At 46.8% G+C, this 21214-nt stretch overlaps 1 protein-coding gene and 1 pseudogene across 1 annotated transcript in view; one reads left to right on the top strand and one right to left on the bottom strand.

Moving 5' to 3' along the window:
* The window catches only part of LOC147430206 (synaptotagmin-5-like), a 123028-nt gene extending 102047 nt beyond the window's left edge, over positions 1-20981 (top strand). Inside the window, exons 10-14 of the mRNA XM_086494703.1 lie at positions 17783-18019; positions 18339-18653; positions 18868-18981; positions 20002-20150; positions 20476-20981. Of these exons, the coding sequence (XP_086350829.1) occupies positions 17783-18019; positions 18339-18653; positions 18868-18981; positions 20002-20150; position 20476 (816 nt within the window). The 3' untranslated portion in view covers positions 20477-20981. The remainder of the gene's footprint in view (positions 1-17782; positions 18020-18338; positions 18654-18867; positions 18982-20001; positions 20151-20475) is intronic.
* Positions 13558-15983, bottom strand: LOC147430207 (uncharacterized; annotated as a pseudogene).
* Positions 20982-21214: the final 233 nt, after the last annotated feature.

Genomic DNA, 21214 nt, shown 5'->3' with positions numbered 1-21214 from the left:
GGTTCTTTGAGCTAGTCGAGTCCACATGTTCTGGTCCACTGTTGTGTCTCTGTTGTTATCCATTGTTTCTGTGTTGTTATCCGTTGTTTCTGTGTTTCATTCTGTTTGAGAGAGTTTTCATTTGTTTGAGTGAGATTGTCACGCACATTGCATTGAGGGGCACCCACACTGTAGAGAGCACAACACATTATCCGCGCTTCAGGTGCTCTCATTTTGGCGATCACGGTGGGACGTCAACTGAAGTCTCACTCTGTTGAGTAGCTGGTTTCTTCGCTTCTCCTGTGCAGTATAAGTCTCTCGCCTTGCTGGTCTGGTCCCCTCTCGCCCTGGTCCAACCTGCCCTCGTCTTTGGTCTAGACCCCCTCGACCCTGGTCTAGCTGGTCTAGTCACTTGTCTGGTCTAGACCCTGGTCTAGTCCTCCTCGTCCCTGGTCCAGCTGGTCTAGACACTCGTCTGGTCTAGTAGAGTCTAGACCAGTCTTCATCCAGTTCAAGGTTTTCTTGCCCAAAGCTTGGTTGGTTTGGAGGTCACTGCATGACACATACAAGGAGGTCAGTTGAGCGTCAAAGCCCACTACTGAGCCCTCTGAAGTACTATCACAGAAGACGACCTTTGACACCTTGTAGAAATCCTTCAACCTCATCACCTATACCTCCACATATCACATCACCCATTCCTTCATCAGGTTCCCCATCTTCCTGATCACCTGCTCCAGAAAAGCTCTCACCCGTTCCTTCGTCATCAGGTTCCCCATCTTCGTGATCACCTTCTCCAGAAAAGCTCTCTCCTATTCTGCTACAGCAAGCTATTGTGCAACAGACTCGGCAAGGAATCATGGAGCCACTAGCTAGTGTTTTGGCCAAGGTAAACATCAAGTTCCCTACCTTCAAAGGGCTTTCTTCAGAAGATGCTGACGACCATGCAAGAAGATTTGTATCTCTCTGTAGGGGACGTGGTCTGAACAGAGAAGATGCTTATTTGGTACTATTTCCATCTACCCTGGATGGCCTAGCAGATAAATGGTACAGTCAATTTGCAGAGAACCATTTTGCAACTTGGGCAGCCTTAAGACAGCAGTTCTGTGCAGCTTTCAGGCCGGGTGACTACCAGGAGAAGGTGTTGGATGAGCTGGCCAACATGGTGCTCAAGCCTGAGCTTATGACTAAAACTAAGTCGCTGGTGGCCAAGCTCCCCCAACAACCCGGTGAATTCATGGTTAAAAAGTGGGTGGAGAAGGCGCTTCCCAAAACTTCTCAACAAAAACTCCGAGAGAGGCTCCGACCCGATGCCGCTCTCGAGGAGTTCATCGCAGCTGCTACTAGGATAGAGGGGGCTAGGAAGCTGTTCAACAACTCTCCTCACATAGATACTCCCTCTGTGTTCTCGGAAGGTAGTCCTGCTGATCCTTTAACTTCTTTACGCAGGGAACTGGAAGCCCTAAAGTTACAGCGAGCTCTTCAAGAGGAGAGGTCCTTCTCTCTTAGACAAGAGAAGCCTCCAAATCATGAGGCATTGGAACAGATTAAGCGCAAGCTAGAAGAGCTCAAGTGTCAGCAAGAGACTAAGGCTACGGTTTGGTGTAGCTCATGCCGCTCTCCAGGGCACCCTCCGCAGGAATGCCCCCTTCGGGTTTACTGCCACTTCTGTGAAAAATCTGGACATGAGGACAAGGATTGTTACCACCTAAAGGGATTGCACAAAATACAGCAAAGTCTTGGTCCTTCTCTCCAACAAGGGTTAGCACCATCATCCAACATGGTTTCCCACTACGGCCATCCCAACTACATGCCACCTTTGCTCAATACCCCTGCTGTCCAAGTTATGTCAAGTACTTTCCCGACTCAAAGTTTTTATAATGCTAATGCCACCTCAACCCCTCAGAGCTTCTACACTTCAGCCTCCAACTCCATGCAGCAACCACCTCATCCCCCGTTTCGTCCTTCCAATCGGCCCATACTCTGCTACAGATGCGGAGAGTATGGGCATTATCAGAGCAAATGCGCTCTGCCAGAAGGCTCTTCTCCGTGCCAACTTTGCCCTGAGGCTCAGGATCACTACACTAAGGATTGTCCAAAACAATGCGCCTCTACCTCTGCGAGCCCAAGTCAGAGCCAACCCGAATTCACCTTTCCCAAGATCAATTTGATAGCAATTAGTACCAACCCCAAGCCACCACTTTCTGCCCATATGATTGCCTCTCAAGACAAGTTGCAGCTGGTAGAGGAGCCAACTGGTGTCCTCACACGAGCTCAGAGGGCAGCCCTCGGCCTCAATCTTCCAGCAGGTACAGCCCTTTCCTCCCCAATGCCTACACCTCCTCCAACAGCGGACATGCCATCCACTAGTGCTAAGAAAGGATCTTTTACTATGCTCTCCGATATTGATGGGGCTTTCTTAGAAGCAGTTGCTGACTTACAAAAGATCAAGGAAACTAAGAAGACACTGATCCCAAGAGGAAAACCTACAGCAGAGACTATATTGAAGAATACCTTTCAACAAGTGTCCCTCTATGACATGCTACGACTAGATGCAAAGTTTAGAAGTGACACCCTTGCTGTTTTTCAATCACTTTATCCTGGAGCAGGTCCTAGTGGCAGGCACCTCCCAGTGCGACCATCAGAGTCCTATATGATATCCAATTCCGCTGCTCCACTCTCTGATTATAGAAGCCCTCGCCTGACAGTGTCCGTTTTGGGTCGGCATTTCTCAGGAGTGATAGTGGATGGTGGATCTGGCATCAACCTGATGCCCGAGTTCACTATGTTAGCTCTAGGTCTACAACCTACTCGCCCTGCTCCCTTCACAGTTACATTGGCCGATCAACGAACAGTATACCAAGTGGGCATCATAGACAATGTGCCTCTGCAGGTACAAAACTTTACTTTTAACTTGGATTTTGTGGTGGTTCGTCTTCCCCAGGTTGAGGGCGGATTTCCCTTGCTTATTGGAAGACCATGGCTGTGACACACTAAAGCACTCCATGATTGGGGAAACGATGCAATGTGGATACATACTTCTGGCTCCCCGATGCAACCCATCCTCTTAGAAGGAGGCATGGATCCAGTGGTGCAGCAAGTTTCCGTGTCAATGGAAACCAACCCTGAACAAGAACAGCCTACTACACCTGAAGGGTCAGACGAAGATCTGCTGGAGTGGCTGAGGCTACCAAATCTATGCCTTGTTATGGAGTCTCTATTCACTCTTTGCCTAAAGGTACACCCTCTTCAAATATTTCCATAGTAACTAAACCTAATGAGCCACCTGAGCCTCTGAAGAAGCGTAGAAGCAGCAAGAAATCCCCTCTACAGGAGTTCGCTCCCCCTCAAACATCAACCCATTTGGTGTCTGCTTCTCCGACCAGAACAAAGCTCTCTTCTGTGCCTAGCAAACTCCCTTCTCAGAGCCCGTCCTACAAGATGAATTCCAAGATCATGATAGCTGTCTTGCTCATGATAGCTGTATGCTCCTTACTTGTACCTATCTACCCTTACCCGCTCGACCTTACCCACAATCAGAATGCCCACATTCTTAGGGTTCAGAGCTGTGGCAAAGAGATCATCAAGAGCGCCGAACATTGTTGTTTCCATCATCTACATGAGAGTCACCAAAACAATATAGAGTAGGCACTAATGTTCTCCCCAATGTTGTCCCCTACTGCTGTAGGCTCCTGGCGGCAGGCCCTCCTCCATTGGTGCCAGCTCCTACAAAATGTCGCTTTCCAAAGGGACAAGCATGATGATCGCCTGTGTGGTAGGGCGGTGTTGCCTTGGCATATCCTTTCTTATATTGACTTTGGGTTGCAATCAGTAACGGCAAGTGATGGTGAAGCTCCGTATAACTCATTGGCCGCTTCTAAAGCTGCAGATTGTAGCAAGAAGCTTCAACGATGAATGAAGGTTGGTGGAGGAGAGCAGCTCCATCACCCCCGCCACTCCTCGTCCTCCTTGTCTATCCCTCTCCATTGCCCAGCTCTTGCCCTATTCACCCCACCCCCGCCTTGCCCTAGCACCCTTCCCTATCCCCCACCCCTGTCCCTCCCCTCGCCCTAGCCCCTACCCACCCCCTCACTTCCCCTCGCCCCTACCCTCCCCCTCTCGCCCCTACCCACCCCCTCACTCCCCCTCGCCCCTACCCAACCCCTCTCGCACCTACCCACCCCCTCATTCCCTCTCGCCCCTACCCACCCCCTCACTATCTCTCGCCCCTACCCACCCCCTAATTCCCCTCTCGCCCCTACCCACCCCCTCACTCCCCCTCGTCCCTACCCTCCCCCTACTTGCCCCTACCCACCCCCTAATTCCCCTCTCACCCCTACCCACCCCCTCACTCCCCCTCGCCCCTACCCTCCCCCTACTTGCCCCTACCCACCCCCTCTAAGCCCTCGCCCCTATCTAGCCCCCCAACCACCCCATTCCCCCTCGCCCCTACCTAGTCTCTCCTCCCCCTCCCTCAACCCTACCTATCTGCCTAGTGAGCATATCACTTTGCTGTGGTGTACTCATCTTGTTCTAGTTGGGATTCTTGGACTATGACCCTATTTGCGGTGTTACTCGGGCTTATGGTAATCCATCTTTTCGAGAAGAGTGTTGTTGCACAAAAGTATGGCAAGGTTCATCTGCAACTGCAAGCATGGACTAGGCTATGCGGCTATGCAATCATACATATTGGGTTCCTGCTTAGTTACAAGCTTAAGGCAATTGCAATCAGGAAAACATGTACGGATGCAGTAGCTAGTGGTTTTCCTTCACAGTTTTTTCAGTATTCCTCTCACCGAGACGGTGAGCGGTCTTGTGGCGGGCATCCTGTAGCAGGGCTACAGTCACTTCACAGGACATACAGTTGGACAGTGGGTTACACTGGGACTGGTTCACACTGGACGGACCCTCTGGACGAACCTCTGGTCTAGGAGTGACACGTGGTAGGTACCTACCGACGACCGAAGGTGGTCTAGTGGACCTCGTGGCCGGGTCACCACATGGCTGACATTTATGAGCCGTTGGTGGCTCTTTATGGTGGTACATATGAGTAGTAGCGGTCGGTTATCTGATCATCTTCTTCACCTTTGGTCCGGCGTCGTCAAGGTAGCGAGTCTTACACAGAGCACTGCTTCACCATCCCTGCACATCTGAGCCTCGACACCCCTCTTGTACCTGTGAGTTCTGGGCTGGAGCTGAGTGTGCTGCCACGCCAGAGTCTGTACATGGTTCTTTGAGCTAGTCGAGTCCACATGTTCTGGTCCACTGTTGTGTCTCTGTTGTTATCCATTGTTTCTGTGTTGTTATCCGTTGTTTCTGTGTTTCATTTTGTTTGAGAGAGTTTTCATTTGTTTGAGTGAGATTGTCACGCACATTGCACTGAGGGGCACCCACACTGTAGAGAGCACGACACATTATCCGCGCTACAGAGAGGGCGAGACAGCCCTTGATATGGAGTCCTGCAATTCGCACAGGGCATGGGTATATGCTAGGCACGCGCCCCCGACTGGCATGGGGCCCCCTAGCAGCTGGCCCAGCATGCAGTTTTGGTGAGTGGCAGGCCTTCAGTAGTTTACCAGAGGAGCTACAGCTTGAGCAGCTGATCCTAGTTAGAGGAGGACAGACTATGAGAGATGATATACAGGCTGCGCTCACGGAGGAGTGGTATACACCTTTTGCACCAGTGGCATCGCGTTGGATGGAGCATTCACGCACCATGAGATCTTGATTGAGTTAGAGCATGCACAGAGGATGGTAGATGCCTCTACTTTGAGGTCCAGACAGAGGGCAGACTATATAGGGTGATGGAGGAGTCCCCTCTGGTTGCTGATTGTATTTTCCAGCGCGTTCGAATCGTGGCAGCTGCTTCGCGAAAGTGGCACATTGACCCGGACCATGCAGCGATTGACACAGACTAGCGCATCTGGGTTTATGGAGTTCAGCCCTTAGCGCGTCTTCAGTGGGACCCGGGGGAGTGGATATGGCATGATCCTTATGAGACGGATACCCCTGGACACTCTTTTTTCCAGTACACTGTCAAATTAGGCCGGCACATCTTGACAGCGAGGCGTTCAGCTATCCCAGCAGCTGTTGAGCACTGGCGATTGCAGGGGTTGACGCATGAATTCCTAGCAGATATTTGGACCCGCCTTTGGGCTAGTCGTCAGGCTCGCAGGATATCTACATTTCAGTGGCTAGTTGCACACAGGGGCTCTGCAGTGGGCAGTTGGCTGATCTACAGTGGTTTGTCGCAGGCCTGCAGCAGCGGCTGCGGACATCAGCTAGAGACACAGCGACATTGCTTGTGGGATTGTCCACAACCACAACAAATCTGGCTGAGGATTCTTCGCATCATGTCCTCTCTCTCACCGGAGGGGGTATACACCTGGGGAGCAGCAGCTTGGTCCACCACTACGGGCCTGCCCTGAGCTACGAGACGGAGCCCACTAGCCAGGCCATCCATTTCACGCGGGGATAGCCTCGCAGGTTCCCTACACCTGACTTCACGACAGCCGCATGGACACAGGAGAGAGATTTATGCTGGGAGCTGCTGAGCAGTCTTACCTTATGGTTCATCTGGAGAGCTAGGTGCTTCAGAGCTTTCGAGGGACGTCAGGAGCCCCCAGCAGAGACAATTCGAGCTATTTGGCAGGAGATTATCCACACCCTGCGCGCAGTCAATATGATCGCATACAGGGCGATTCTGAGCGCGCGATTCTGCGCCAGCAGGCCTTTCATTCTATCTGGAGCAGGGGCCCTTTCTACACTCTGCGTGCTGGACACCCCCATTGGCACTATAGGCCACCTGTATGGCTTTCCCCCCCCCCCCCTATTGTATGATGTAGCCCTTCTTGTATCCGCTCAGCTTCACATTTGCACCAAGGGAGAGTCTCCCTTGCTGCTATCTCTATTTGTAGACTCCTACACATAGGAGGATGTCCATTGTAGACCTTTGGGCAGTTTTTTCTCATAACTAATGAAAGGATCTTTTGTTGAAAAAAAAAATAAAAATCTCGTTCAAGGAACAGATTGAGCGATTTACCTTGGGTCTACCTACAGAGATCCGAGATCACTGCTTGGAACAGAAGTCAGCTTCTATTGAGGAGTTGATGAGTCATGCGAAACGGGGTTTTGCCATTCACTCTGGCAGTTTGACGTACCCCACCGATGAGATCATGACACAAAGAGCTGAACAAACTTCGACAAATGAAAGTAGAAAGAGAAAGAGCAACTCAGAAAAGAAAGATGTACGACCCAAGCTTACTCCTCAGGAGCGGGCTCGCTTCATCAAGGAGGGGAAGTGCTTTGGATGCGGGGAAACTGGACATATCTCGGCAAAGTGCCCTAAAACAGAATGACAAGGACGAAGAAAGGCCTGAGAGTTCGAGAGCAGTTGAGGAACGAAGAAAAGGCAAGATGAAACAGGACTAGTCCCAGATTGCGTGGGTACCGATCCCATCACGATGGACGAGAGTACAGAACTTTCCCGAGCTTGGGGCAAAGTGAAAAACCAAGAAGCCCTGATCTTCTTTGATGGAGGATCCAAGGCCAACTTCATTTCACCGGAATTGGCGCTGCGGCTCGAGATCACTCCCGATCGGATGGGACTACTTGCAGAGGGAGTTCTAGCGGCACCCTGCAAGGACGTAGCCATTACACCTGTCATTGGCAAACTTCGGTTGCACTGTCAGGGGTATTTGGGTCATGAGGACTTTTACATTGAAGGTTGTGAATTCCTCTTGGGAATTCCCTGGCACCACACGAACAATGCCGTGGTTGACTATCGGGCAAGGAAAGCGATATTGAAAGAGAAATTGACTATGGGACCAGTTTTGACTTTGTCTGACTTGTAGAAGTCATTTGGAGTATATTGTGATGCTTGTGGTCGTAGTCTGGGTGCGGTCTTAATGCAAGAAGGCCATGTCATTGCTTATGAGAGCCAATTGTTCTCAAGGCGGGAATTGACAGCGCAGATTTATGAGAAAGAGCTTTTGGCGGTTATCCATGCTCTTACTCAATGGCGGCACTGCCTACTCGGAGCGGATTTTACTGTCTTCACAGACCATCATAGTTTACGCTACCTATTCTCACAGAAGCAGCTATCAGAAAAGCAGAGACGGTGGGCGAACATCCTTTCACAGTTTCACTTCCAGAGTGTCCATCTTCAGGGACAGAAGAATGTGGTGGCAGATGCTTTGTCTCGGAAGTCGTTGGCTCTGGCTATTTCCGCGATACATCATAGGAGCTTCAAGGATATGGTCGACCAGTATGTCACAGATCCGGATTTTGCAGACGTTTTCACACGGATATGGGATGGGGAGACAGTAGCGGGATATTCCATTCGTGATGGCTACTTGATGAGAAAAACCATGTTGTGCGTTACACAACCGTTGAGGAAAAAAGTTATGACTGAAGGCCACTGTCCATCTTTTACGGGTCACCGCGGCGTTGCTACCAGCATGAAAGGGTTAGAGAGATATTTCTTTTGGCTGAGACTTAAGAAGGATGTGGACGAGTTTGTGCGCAGTTGCTTGGTATGCCAGAAGGTCAAGTCTGACAGGCATAAAGCACAAGGATTGTTATAGCCTTTGCCCATACCCACCCGCCCCTGGGAAAGTATTGCAATGGATTTCATTTTTCATCTCCCAAGAACTCAGAGTGGTCACGATGGTATCTGGACTGTTATTGACAAATTTAGAAAACAAGCTCATTTCATTCCAGGAAAGAAAACAGTCAAGCCGGATCACTTAGCGAGACTGTTTGTGGCCCAGATTTTCAGATTACATGGCATTCCTGAGACGATTGTCTCCGACAGGGACCCCAGATTTACGAGTTTGTTTTGGAAGGAAATTCGGGAGAACATTGGCACGCGGTTGCAATTCTCGCCATCTTTCCACCCACAGACTGACGGGCAATCTGAGATTGCCAATTTAGCGGTTTTAGATTTATTGAAGTCTTATATCTCGGATCAGAAGACTCGATGGGAAAAGTATCTACCTTTGGTGGAATTTGCCTACAATAACACGATACACTCTTCGACGGGGAAGGCGCCATTTGAGATTATTGAAGGTGCTTCGAAGGTTCCACCCTTCCTAAGCACGAAAGATAAGATTTTTGAAGCTGATGAGTGCACACGCGACTTGAACACGGCTTTTGTCAAGGTCCACGAGGCTTTGCAAAAATCTCAAGAACGACAGAAAAAGGCAGCGGATCGCCATCGTCGCGATTTGAAATTGAAGGAGGATGATTGGGTGCTCTTACGTTTTGAGAAGGCACGCATGAGAAAGAAAAAGGGAAAAGAGAGGCTTTTTCCAAAGCTTAGTATGAGATACTATGGACCTTTCCAGATCTCCAAAAAGATCAATGATGTCTCCTCCCGACTGAAACTACCTAACACTTGGAGGATTCACAATGCATTTCATGTGAGTCTCTTGAAACCTTTCAAGGGTGGTGTGCCTGATGATGGGGAGCCTGATGAGCAACCCGAAGTGGAGGAAAACGAGGAGGTCCTTGTTCCTGAACAGATTTTGGCACGTAAGGACACAAAGAATAAGAGTAAAGTAAGAAGGAGGTTCTTGATTAAATTCAAGATTTATCCTGCATTGGATGCGAAGTGGATGGAGGAGGACCTAGCAGATACTCCTCAGATTGTGAAACTTTACCTTGAAGCTTTTGGTTTAGCATAGTCTATTCCAAATGGAACCCAGAATTCAGCTTGGCCGGAGATCTGGTGCAGTGGGATGCACAAGAGGGGAGTTACTCCGCTCCTTTGTCAACAGATGCCTTGATTTTTAGAATACTAGAGTCACTGATGTCTCTTTGAGCTTCAAGGATAATGAGAGCTGACAGTATTCTGCTGTATGACTTTATGAAATGAAATTCTGGAATATGAAACTGATTTGTTGTTGACTTGTTTTTAAGTGCAGGAACTGATAGACAAAATGACTGCAGCATTTTGGTCTAACTGATCTCGAATAGACATGGTTGCAATAGGGGTTAGTCAATCGGACATCTATGAGGTCCCCACTGGATCTAGATGCGATTGCTAACTGCATTGCCGATAAATCATGGTCGAAGATCCGAATGAATGTTGAATGTCATGTGATGTCCTGTGATGTCGTGTGATGTGACTGTCGATGGTACATGTGCTAGATGTCTGTTCCTAGTGCGTAGGTACTAACAGTTAGTGTCTGCTAAGACAGTTTATGGCCTCTGTCTGTTTTGCAGGCGTAATCGAGGGCGATTACAATACTTTCAAGAGGGGGATATGTCACAAATCTGTGACGTGGCAAACCCTAACACACACAGACACACTCCCAAAAATAGGTTAGCAGAACCGGTGCAGCAAGGCAGCCTCATGAAACGCGGAAGATTTGGTGACGTGGCATTCCGTACAACTGCTGACGTGGCAGCCCACAAATCGCGGCAAAATTTGTGGAAGCTGCAGCTGCGGCAATTTTGCTTTTTTGCATGCTTTTTGGCTACGCATTTTGGGAGAGAGAGAAAGCCTTTTGCTTTATTTTATTAAAGCATAAAAGAGAAAGAGAGAGAAAGAGCTTTTGCTTTATTTTCCACAGAGCTTTTGATTTTCAGCTTTTGGGGCTCTGCTTTTGGCATCCCTTGTAATCTTTAAATATGTGAGCAAGCCTCTCACAACTCAGAGCATCTGGACGCAGAGTCTGAGTGTGAGCGCCTGTCCGCACTCTTGTACTTTGAACTCAGATTAATATAAAAAGAAATACCGAAAGGGGCGCCAGTCTTTGGGGCCAATACCTCTAGGCACGGAACTCAGTCGGGCGAGTATTGAATCAATTGTGAATTGTGAACTGTTTTTGAAGTGGTTATTTGTGCTGTCGCAGTAGATTCTTGACTTGGAGTGTCCAAATCTGTTTAGTAGCATCCCGATGAGCGATGGCGCTCTCAGCGACTCGCAGAGATTCCTCCATAGCTGTGTAAGTAGCTGCGTGACACTGGTGTGTAGTTGCCAACCGCTCTGCACAAGCTCAATGGTAGCAATGGCTTGCCTTGACTCGTGTAATATATCCTCAGACAGGCGAAAAAGTCGTGTAGAGTCCGAAACTGTGAAAGATCTCGTAACAGTGTCAGGTGGGAGAGGGCTAGCAAGTGGCTCTGTTGGTGGTGACACTGCTCGTGGTGGACTGGGAGCATGTCTCTCTGGTGGAGTAGAGACGGGTGGAGTGGTTGCATCAAGGCTAGGCATAGGAGAAGAAGCAACTCCAACCGGGGCTTGGGAGCTAGTCACTGTGGTAGGAGTGAAAATGGAAGCAGTAGAGCGAGGGACACACACTGTAGAAGCCACAGCTATGGCATGCATAGTGTGATCTGAAGCGCCTGAGCATACCACCGAACAAGTAGCGGGAGTATGCGAGGAACGTCAGAACATCACTATCAAAATACTATACATGTGAATCTACAGTAATTGACAGTCTGACATGCATGCATCATGGACAATAGGATTATAAGTGCACTCTGCACTAAAAGCCCATTTTGCATCAACATCAGCATCACAGTCTCCTTTCACAGAAATCTCGACAATTGCTGCCTTTGTAGTGGAACCAGCCTCTTTCTTCTTTGCCTCTTTGGCCTTCAACTTAGAACACTGCTTGATCAAGTGATTATTAGCTTTACAATAATGGCAACGCGTCTTCTTTTTTCCCTTATCACTAGAATTTCCAGACAAATTGTTGCCAGCAAAAGCATTAGAAACAAGTGATTTTCCACTCGCAAAAGAACCATAAGAAGTGGTTGCATTGCTGTTACCACGTTTTCTTTGAGCATCAATAAAGGCCTGTTCAACCGCACGCTGTCTAGTCCTATTTTTTCTGGAAAGAGACTCTTGCAACAACAATGTGCATAATGCATCAAACTTGACAATTACATGATTTCCTTGGGTCATAAGTCTCCAAGTACTAGCAAAAGTCTGGTAAGAATCTTGCAAGGCATCAAGAACAGTTTGCACAAGGGAACTGTCTGAAATGACTTCTCTTGCAAAAATAAGTTGCTCGTTGATATCCTTGACACAAGCAAGGAAAGTTTCCATGTCATCTTCCTCATGCATAATCTTCGACTCCAGCTCTTTACGCAGTAATGCAATTTTTGCCTCATTGCGACTTGCATAAAGACCAGCTAGAATATTTTAAGCCTGTTTTGCAAATTTCACTGAACGAATGTGAGGAGTAGTGCGCTTCACAGACAACGCAATCAATGCATGAGCCTTCGCATCTTTTACATCCCAACGAGCTTGTTCTACCTTAGGCAAAACAACTCTAACAGCAGCAATCCTTGCAACAAGATTTGCAACATCCTCAACATCGCCGGTATCGTCAAGACCAAGACGTACATCAATGCCCTGCACAATGTTACAAACTCTCTTTGACACAAGAACATGCTGCATCATATAAGCCCACATAGGGTAATTGTCCCCATCCAATCTGTCCTCAGCAGCAAACATCTTGAACACATGTGTGTTGTTGTCAGCCATGGTAAATATTACACCTGATGTGAAAGCACATGCTGGTTGTTTTCCTGCCCATTCCGCCACTAGCCAATGGATGCCGTATGTCGGACTTGACTTTTTGGGACACGCCTATTGTTGCCAATTTTGCCCGTAGCATTTATGCTTCTCTCCTACATGAGTCTTGGCTGGCTGACCATTGTAATGTGCTATGCTCTTTGCATAAATCTGATCTATGGTGGAGAAAGGTTCTTATTGCAATTTGAAAGAGCCATTTGGAACGTCTGTTCCTATGGCGCTGTTTGCTGGGAGTTCTCCCTGTTGGAAGTCTCCTTAGTGCGCGTCACCTTAGTGCGCGACACCTTAGTGCGTGTCACATCAGCTCTTCTCATTGTGTCAGATATTCAGCCTGTGATGAGATTGTCAGACACTTGCTTTGTGATTATTGCTTCACTAGGGCCTTCCTGGAATGCATATCAGCCTATATGCGCCTCCGTTTTCCCTCAGCAGCTATCCGCAAACAGTTCTGGGTGTTTGGCATTCTTCCAACTTCCCTTCAACGTTTCACGGTCTTTTTCACATGGGTCAGATTTTGGGCTCTTATGGTCTTTGTGGCGTCAACACAATTTTATCATGATGCGGGATCCCTTTACTTTATTCAAGATTTCCCTTAGGCAATCCTTACATTTTTCCCTTGATGTTGGGGACATATCCCTAGATATCCTACAACTCTTCTATGTTTGCTTTTAATGCCTTTACATTACAAAACACTTCTGTGTTCTTCCCGTTGTATCTGATCTTTCTGGTGGGTTTTCCTCACTTTGAGGTTTCCCACTTGTAAATTAATCAAAAAATATTTACCAAAAAAAAAAGTGTGTGATTGTGTGTGTGTGTGTGCGTGTGTGTGTGTGTGTGTGTGTGTGTGTGTGTGAGAGAGAGAGAGAGAGAGAGAGAGAGAGAGAGAGAGAGAGAGAGAGAGAGAGAGATAGATAGATTGGATTATCGTCCACGGAGGTCATATATGACCTATGGGACCAAGAACACAACATTACAACGATTCATTCTCAGTGTGTGCTGATACATATCAGTTAAGGACTGAGGGTCTATCAAGAGGGTAGGGTAGAAAAAAAAAAAAAGGAGAAAACAAACAAAAACCTAAGGGTCGGCTGGGGGGAGAGCTGGTTTGGGATTTCGGAATTCTTGGATGATCGCTTTGCCACCTCGATAGATTGCCCATTTTCCTTGCTTACGCGCTTCATGCACCTTCTTAAGCTCGCTCGCTTTACTCTTGAGTTGATTCATGGTCAATTCTTCTGTAATCCAAAGCTTGGTTTCTTTGAGAAGGCGGGACTGACGTAGAAACTTCACCCGCTCCTCTTTGTTCTTGAAGGTAAGAACACAATGCTCGGGACGCACATGACGATGTGTATCATTGATCCAAGCGACATTCTCTGACTTGATGTTGATTGGCTCAATAATGTTGTTAAGTTTGATGATTGCCTCTTCAAGGGTGTCCTCAACAGTGCACCACTGCAAGGGGAGCCCACCAATGCATACCTTGAGGGCATTATCTTCTTGAGATTTTTGTTCGGAGATTTCCTTTGTTACACACGTCTTTACTTGGGCAATGGTTGTTGAGTGAACTTGGCTAACCTTTGCCTCAACCTCCTTTACCTTGTCGGTGGTGAGGTCAGCCATAGACTTGAATCGTTCTTCTAATTTGCACAGGCGAGATTTGAGTTCAAAGTTTTCCTCCAAGACTCGATCAAGAGTTGCTTGCAATTGCGTGATGCGATCAAGTTTGCTAGGGGCTGCCAGCACTGTTGCAAAACTCGGTCTTGTTTTGGCGGGGGTCTTTGGAGTAGCTATCCCTGTGCTTGAGGGGATAAAAGCGAACCAACCACTGACTCGCAAATTCTAGAGGGAAAACCCTTTGAGAATGCTCAAGGCTTCAACCTTTGAAAAAGTTATGAACTTCAGAACTGTGAGAAGGCTTGAACTGTGTCGTGACCTGCAGATTTGTCCCCTGCAGATTTAACTGTGTCGAGTATCTTCTGGAGGGCACCACGACCTGCTGTACTTCGCAGGGCTGAAGCCGAAAACCAGAAACCAGTGCCGAAAAAACCTCTCTAATGCCCAAGGCTACAACAACCTTTGAAAAGGTTTTTTTTTTTTTTTTTTTTGAGTGTATCGGGACCTGCAGTCGCCTCCCCGGTCGAAAAACAGCAGCGTAGAGTGGAAGCTCGTGCTGTGGGTGTGCTCGCCCCTGCAAGGGTGCACAATGCTTGGAATCTCTCCCTGCCGAAGGGCACCGCGGCCTGCTGTACTTCGCAGGGCTGAGTCCGGAACCCGGACTGAGGCCGTCCTCGCAGGGCTGGGGCAGAGCTTCGCACAGAGCTGCGTGGGCTGTTGAGGGGGGCTAGGCTAAAGCTTAACGCCTCCCCCAGGGCAGCCCTTCGCCCAGGGGGGGCTGAGGTAGATGATGTTGGTCTGCTCTAGTCTGCGCTAGGGTTACGCTGAGAGAGAGAGAGAGAGAGAGAGAGAGAGAGAGAGAGAGAGAGAGAGAGAGAGAGAGAGAGAGAGAGAGAGATGAAATGAAATGTTATATTAACGTCTTCAAAAGGCCAAAATGACCTATGAGACCAATCTGTTACAAAATGGTGAATCTAATACCATGTCTGGGTACAAAAGAACTAGATACTACTGAGAGTAAGGCTCGAATCCTCTGTTGTAGTCTCCGTCGATGCTGTGTAGCCCCTCTCCTCAATCGTGGCCATCTGGATCTCCGTAGCTCCAATGCTCAGTCAATGAGAGTGCCGGTAGTGGCCGAATGAATGTGGGCCGAGCTGTGCAATATGTGTGTCTGTGTGTGTGTGTGTGTGTGTGTGTGTGTGTGTGTGTGAGAGAGAGAGAGAGAGAGAGAGAGAGAGAGAGAGAGAGAGAGATTAAATGAAATGAAATGATATATTAACGTCTACAAAAGGCGAAAATGACCTATGAGACCAAACTGATTACAGTGGTGAGTCTAGTACTAAGTCTGGGTACAAACAAACAAACTAGAAACTGAGATAGGAGTGCTACCGACTCCTATGGGTGGCTGGTAAGCTGAGCAATGGTATGAGAGAGAAATGTTATAAATGAAATGAGATGTTATATTAATGTCTTCAAAAGGCCAAAGTGACCTATGAGACTAGAAAGTTACAATGCGGTGTATCTGATACAAAGTCAGATTAACAAAATAAATTAAACTAGGATACCAAAATATAAATACTGCGGGACCCTAAACTAAGCAGTACAATGTGAAGACAATATGGGAGGGAAGTAGAGATCCATCTTCATCTGCACTCTGGACGACGAAAGAGTATGGCTTGAATCCTTTGTTGTAGCCTCCTTTGAAACTGTGTAGCTCCTCTTCTCCCTCGGGGTCGTCTAGATCTCCCTAGCTCCAATGCTCGGTCTATGAGAATGCTAGTAGTGCGTGTAGACCTCTCCACCGTTGGCTGCTCATGTGTCTGTTCTTCTGGGCGTACATTATCTAGTGTAAAGAAATCTGTGATCTGTCCCTGGGGATGTCTCTCTTCAGCGCTCCTCGGTAAAGTTTCTCTATGCCTGTGTAACTCAAGTAGATATAGCCCAAGACATCTTTGATCCTCAAACTCATGACCCTAGATAGAGGCCCAAAACCTTCTCTGAATAGACAATGAAAACGGCCTCGTATCTCATAGTACACTGTGTAATGACATATGTAATGTACTTCTGTCTCTGGTTCTAGATGGCATAAGCGGCATATCCTGCTATCTGCTGGTGTCCCTCTGAATCTGCCAATCTCAATCTGGAGTTGATGTGAGGACGTGCGTATCTGGCCAATGGCACAACGCAAACCATGCGAAAGATGCGTGTCCATATAGCTAGGTCGAATCACAAACCCATCCCCCGTGAGGTGGAGAAGATGCTCTCTATAGAAAGCCATCTTCGTGCCCAACTCCTGTAACGGCTCTATCCATGTCCTCCTCGTGTCTAGCTGGATCAGATCCTGACGAATGAGTCTATTAATCTCTACCCGTGTCAGAGACCTCGAGGGTGCTTGTAGAGAGTATTGAAAAGGAGGCAACCTGTCCATGGTGAAACCATGTGTCTGAAACCATGATGCCATCTCTGCATACCAGCATGATGTATCCCCATTAAGAGCTAATTGTCTGGAGGACTCTAGAGTCACCCTGGCATATCTGTCTCTGGTAGTATCCCACAGACTGTGTACAAAGGAGACTGATCTGGTAAGCGCCTCAATCTCCATAGGGGGGGCAGCTAATTCCGCTCGAATGATATCATGCGGTACGGAAACCTTGGCTCTAATCAGCCGAGAGATCATAGATACCAGGGGCTTCTCCATATGCCTCCAACCATCCTGGCCTATAGAAGGTCCCCAAACCTGCACCCCATATAACAAAGTAGAGGCAACCAAAGTATCAAAGAGCCATAACTTTGTCCTCGGTTCCTGGAACTGAACCTGCGAACACATCCTCTCCATTCCTCCCAGAGCCGCACCAGCTCTAGTCTAGTCTCTGCTGCTCTTCTCAAAGAAAATCTCGGCCCAGTAAAGACTACCCCCAGGTAGGTGTATGCATCTGTATACTCCACAATCTCCTGACCATATTTGAAAGTAGGTGCTGATCTCCTGACCCATTGCGGTGTGGTGTTAAACACCATAAATTTGGTTTTACCTAGGTTTACACACAGTCCACTATCCTTTGCAAAACTGCGTAGTGCATCCAAATGTCGTTGCATACCTTTGGTGAGTCAGATATCAGCACAATATCATCAGCATATAGCAACAATGGGATCCACGTCCCTACCAGCTGGGCACCCCTGTCACCCTCTCTGTCAATGTAATCGGACACCTCATCAACATACATACCAAATAGAGTAGGAGACAATGGGCAGCCCTGTTTCACTCCAATAGTAGAGTGAACTAAATCAGATACCCCTTCCGGAGTGCGTACATGTCCCACCACTGATCTGTACAAAGCCATAATCCCCCAAATCACCTCTATGGACACCCCCATCTCCTGCAGTCTGCGCATCAATCGAGCTCTTGGTACCATGTCAAATGCTTTGCGAAAATCCACAAAGCTACAATAGATCCGTCTCCCATGTGCTCTGCCCTCCTCAATGATGGCCCTGAGTGTCAGAATATGATCAAGGATGGAGAAACCCCTCCTGAAGCCGGCCTGACCCTTTGCTCGTACACCCTCGCCCGAGAGAGAGAGAGAGAGAGAGAGAGAGAGAGAGAGAGAGAGAGAGAGAGAGAGTGCTATTTACTTGTATTTGCAGAACAATGATCTGAGGCCGATTTGGAACGAGACTTTCAAATTTGAGGTGGAAGACCTACCCACGCAAAGTCTTTTTATCAAAGTCTTGGATGATGATGGAGTTCAAGAGGCGGAGCTTCTAGGGTGTGCAAGGTTTGAACTGAAAAATTTGAAACCAGGCCAACTTAAAGATTTATGGATCCCTCTCTCAAGAGATTTTCAATTCTGTCCCAAAAGCTCTAACAAATATAGGGGTGAGGTAAGCTGCAAGGCTCATATAGCAAAATGAATCGAGAGTTGTTCTTTGAAGTTGCATGTGAAGAACTTAGGAGTATGCACTAAATTTTGCAACAAGGGGAGCTTGGCTCATCTGGTAATAGCTCTAGTTTAGCTCTCTCAAGAGAGCAGGGTTGCTAGATGCATGCGAATACATTCTTCAAGGGGTAGATAAAACAGTAAGCTAAGAATTTTTTATAATTATGACTTACAAAGCATGAAATATTATTCAAAATTTCCTGAAATTTTTGCTGAGCTAGCCCTTTCTCATGAATGTTGGTGTTGTGCATTTTGGATTTCAGATACACCTAGAGCTTTGCTATGTACGTTCCACCAAGGATTTGTTGACGCCATTGGCCAGTTTAACTACTCCAAGATCTCCAATGTCGAGGCAGCTAACCTCCTTGGAGAAACTTTTCAGTACAAGTAAATGCATTCCCCCAGCAATAAATACCTTGATGAGTCCCTCCAATATGCAAGAGACCATTGTCCTCCGTGGCCTCCTCTCCATAATGGTGCTGCGAGCCGATGGATTGATGAAGCAAAAGCCTATAAAAGAGTTAAATCCATATGTACGACTAAAAATGACAAAGTCTCAAGCAGTCTTGCGGACTCGGGTGCGTATATCTTCACCTCAACTTTATTCTCTTTTGCATGTGTCACACGCACGCATCCCCCTCGCGCACACTGGAGCCTATAGTGGCATCTAGAGTCTGCAATTGTAAGGCCATGGATCTGCTTTGCATAGAGTCATTACATTGATGAGTTGACACAGAACTATGAGAAGGAATGACACATAAAAATCAGCTCAAACGTATGTATCTCATCCAGGTTATCGACAACACCTGCAAACCAGAGTGGAATACTTTGTTCCACATTGTAGTGGAGGATGCCCTGCATGACATGCTGATACTAGAAGTGTGGAATCACAGAATATTCAATGAGGTAAATAAATCAAATTTCAAGTATTTTCTATTTTTGCATGATTTGTTTGCAACTTCAACGTAGAAACACTCCCTCACCACTAACACATGTGATGTTTACTTCTCTGACTCACGATTTCCTTTTTCTTTTTTGGAAAAAGGTCATTCCCTCCTCGTAGGAGAAATGCTATGTGATTGATATGGGGTAATAAGCAAACACGATTTATTTAGAGGGGGCACAGGGCCTTTACATCAGAGGTGGTGTGCTAGATTAGGGCACATCTTTCCGTGATTATTTTAAGAGGGGAGAATAGTGCCACCTCCCCCCACACACTCGTCTTAAGTCCTTAGGGTTGTCAGATTCTTATAAACACAAATCACTGTGACATTAAAAATAGTCCAATGGATTTATCCCAATGTTGTTCTGCACCACTGAAATTCTTAGCCCACTTACCATGAGGTCATGGATTGAAAGACCTTCCTTAGACCTTTCAGACAGTCTTGTTGCGTTAATACACAAAAAACTTCTGTCCCAAAATTAGGGCAATCAAGCCATTTTGTTGGAGTGCAGGTGAAATTTTTCCGTAAATTAAGGTCTAGCCAAGACTCATGTCAGCTTGCTAAGTTTCAGGCTACATTTGATTTGCTCTTGACACAAGCTTTGAACAAGTTTCAACTAGCATTTCATAACTTGTGGCTCTAAGCAATCGAAACTACCATACCACGTGCGTTCAAGGGATCTTTTAAAAATCCCTTATCTGTGAATTTTTCATGATTATAACACACTGTCCTTCTGTTGAACCCACGTGTTAAGTGCATATATTATAGGTCCTCTGCCGCCTCTGGGGTGACTTATGGCTTGCACTCATTGTGTTATCTGGTCGATTTTTCTAAAATGAGCCTGCATATGAATGACATAAAGTCATTTTGTAAGGTCCAAAATTACTAAACAGAATTTTCCAGCATTACTCACAAGCTGTGTTGGCTAGCATTGCAAGCTGTCATTCTAAATGCCTTAATGACACAAAGTTTTGACCTGTAGAGGCTGATTGGGAAGAGTGCAATGACGGTGACAAGTCTTCTTCAGAACAATGACAAAGATATCGAGGTAAAACTCCATGAAGAAAGTACAGGGAAAGTCCTCATCCATTTGGAATGGAAAGAGCTTTCAGCTTCGGATCCACAATTTTGGTAAGGACAAACAGCTGAAAGAGCTAGCCAAAATTCTGCAGAGGAAATGGAACTCTCTTTGTAAACTGTTAAGAGTTATGTGAGTTTTCTTCTTGTAGATTTGGGGAGGTCTTTGTAACATTTCTAGAAAAGCAGGTCTGTAGTAAATTAGAATAGGTTTCATTATTTCTGGCTAGATTTGACCAGAACCTCAATAGCTTTGCTGCAACACTCTGGGATGATGCAACGCATGCCGGCTGAAAAGAATGAGAAACTACTGGGTGCTTTTGGTTGTCCTGAGGCCATCCTATTATACATAACGTCGTCTATGCTATTTTTTGGACAGACTCTTTTGGAGATTCATCAGTTCTGATTGCGAGAAAAATCGGCCTAAGGTCTCATTATACATCTATTCAATGGTGATTGGAGTGTCAGCTGTGGTGAAAAAAGGATGTCCGGGACAAGGATTGGGATCCAGCAATAGCCTCTCTAACAAACAGATTCTTACTATAAAACCTTCAGCATTATTCAAAGCCTCTCTAACAAGCAGGTTCTTCATATAAAACCATCAGCATTGTCCAAAGCCTCTCGAACAAGCAGGTCCTTATTATGTATATTGAAGGTCATATTTGATTTATAAATAGAATTTCGTAGAATCATCAGCCTTAGCCTTTACATAAACACCATTATGATCACTCTACGGGCTCTCTTTCATTTTTTTTTCTTTACAATACAGGAAACATAGGTGTACATTCTTTTGTACATACACCAGAGTATAGCTTGGCCTCCACAATATAAGATTACAAATTTTTTTTCACAGGTGGGCAGTTTGAATGGCCTGAATTATCAGCACACTGTATAAGCATTGTATATGTAAGTGAGTGTACTCATAAGAGAATTGAATGTCAGTTGCATGCCTTTTGTTTTCCATGGAAGCTTACAAGTGAAGAGCATACCTAATCCCATAGCATTAAGTTTCAAGTGCTAGTGCCTATGTGGCAGAATTCCCTTGATGTAAAAGATGAAAGGATTTTGTTACTGCCACATAGGTAGAAGCGCTCGAAACATATCATCGCCCGCATGCA

The sequence above is a fragment of the Adiantum capillus-veneris genome, chromosome 22 (assembly GCF_014529385.1).
Source record: "Adiantum capillus-veneris isolate H3 chromosome 22, ASM1452938v2, whole genome shotgun sequence".
Taxonomy (NCBI): domain Eukaryota; kingdom Viridiplantae; phylum Streptophyta; class Polypodiopsida; order Polypodiales; family Pteridaceae; genus Adiantum; species Adiantum capillus-veneris.
Note: the sequence above shows the minus strand (reverse complement) of the source record. Positions and strands in the feature narration are given on the sequence as shown.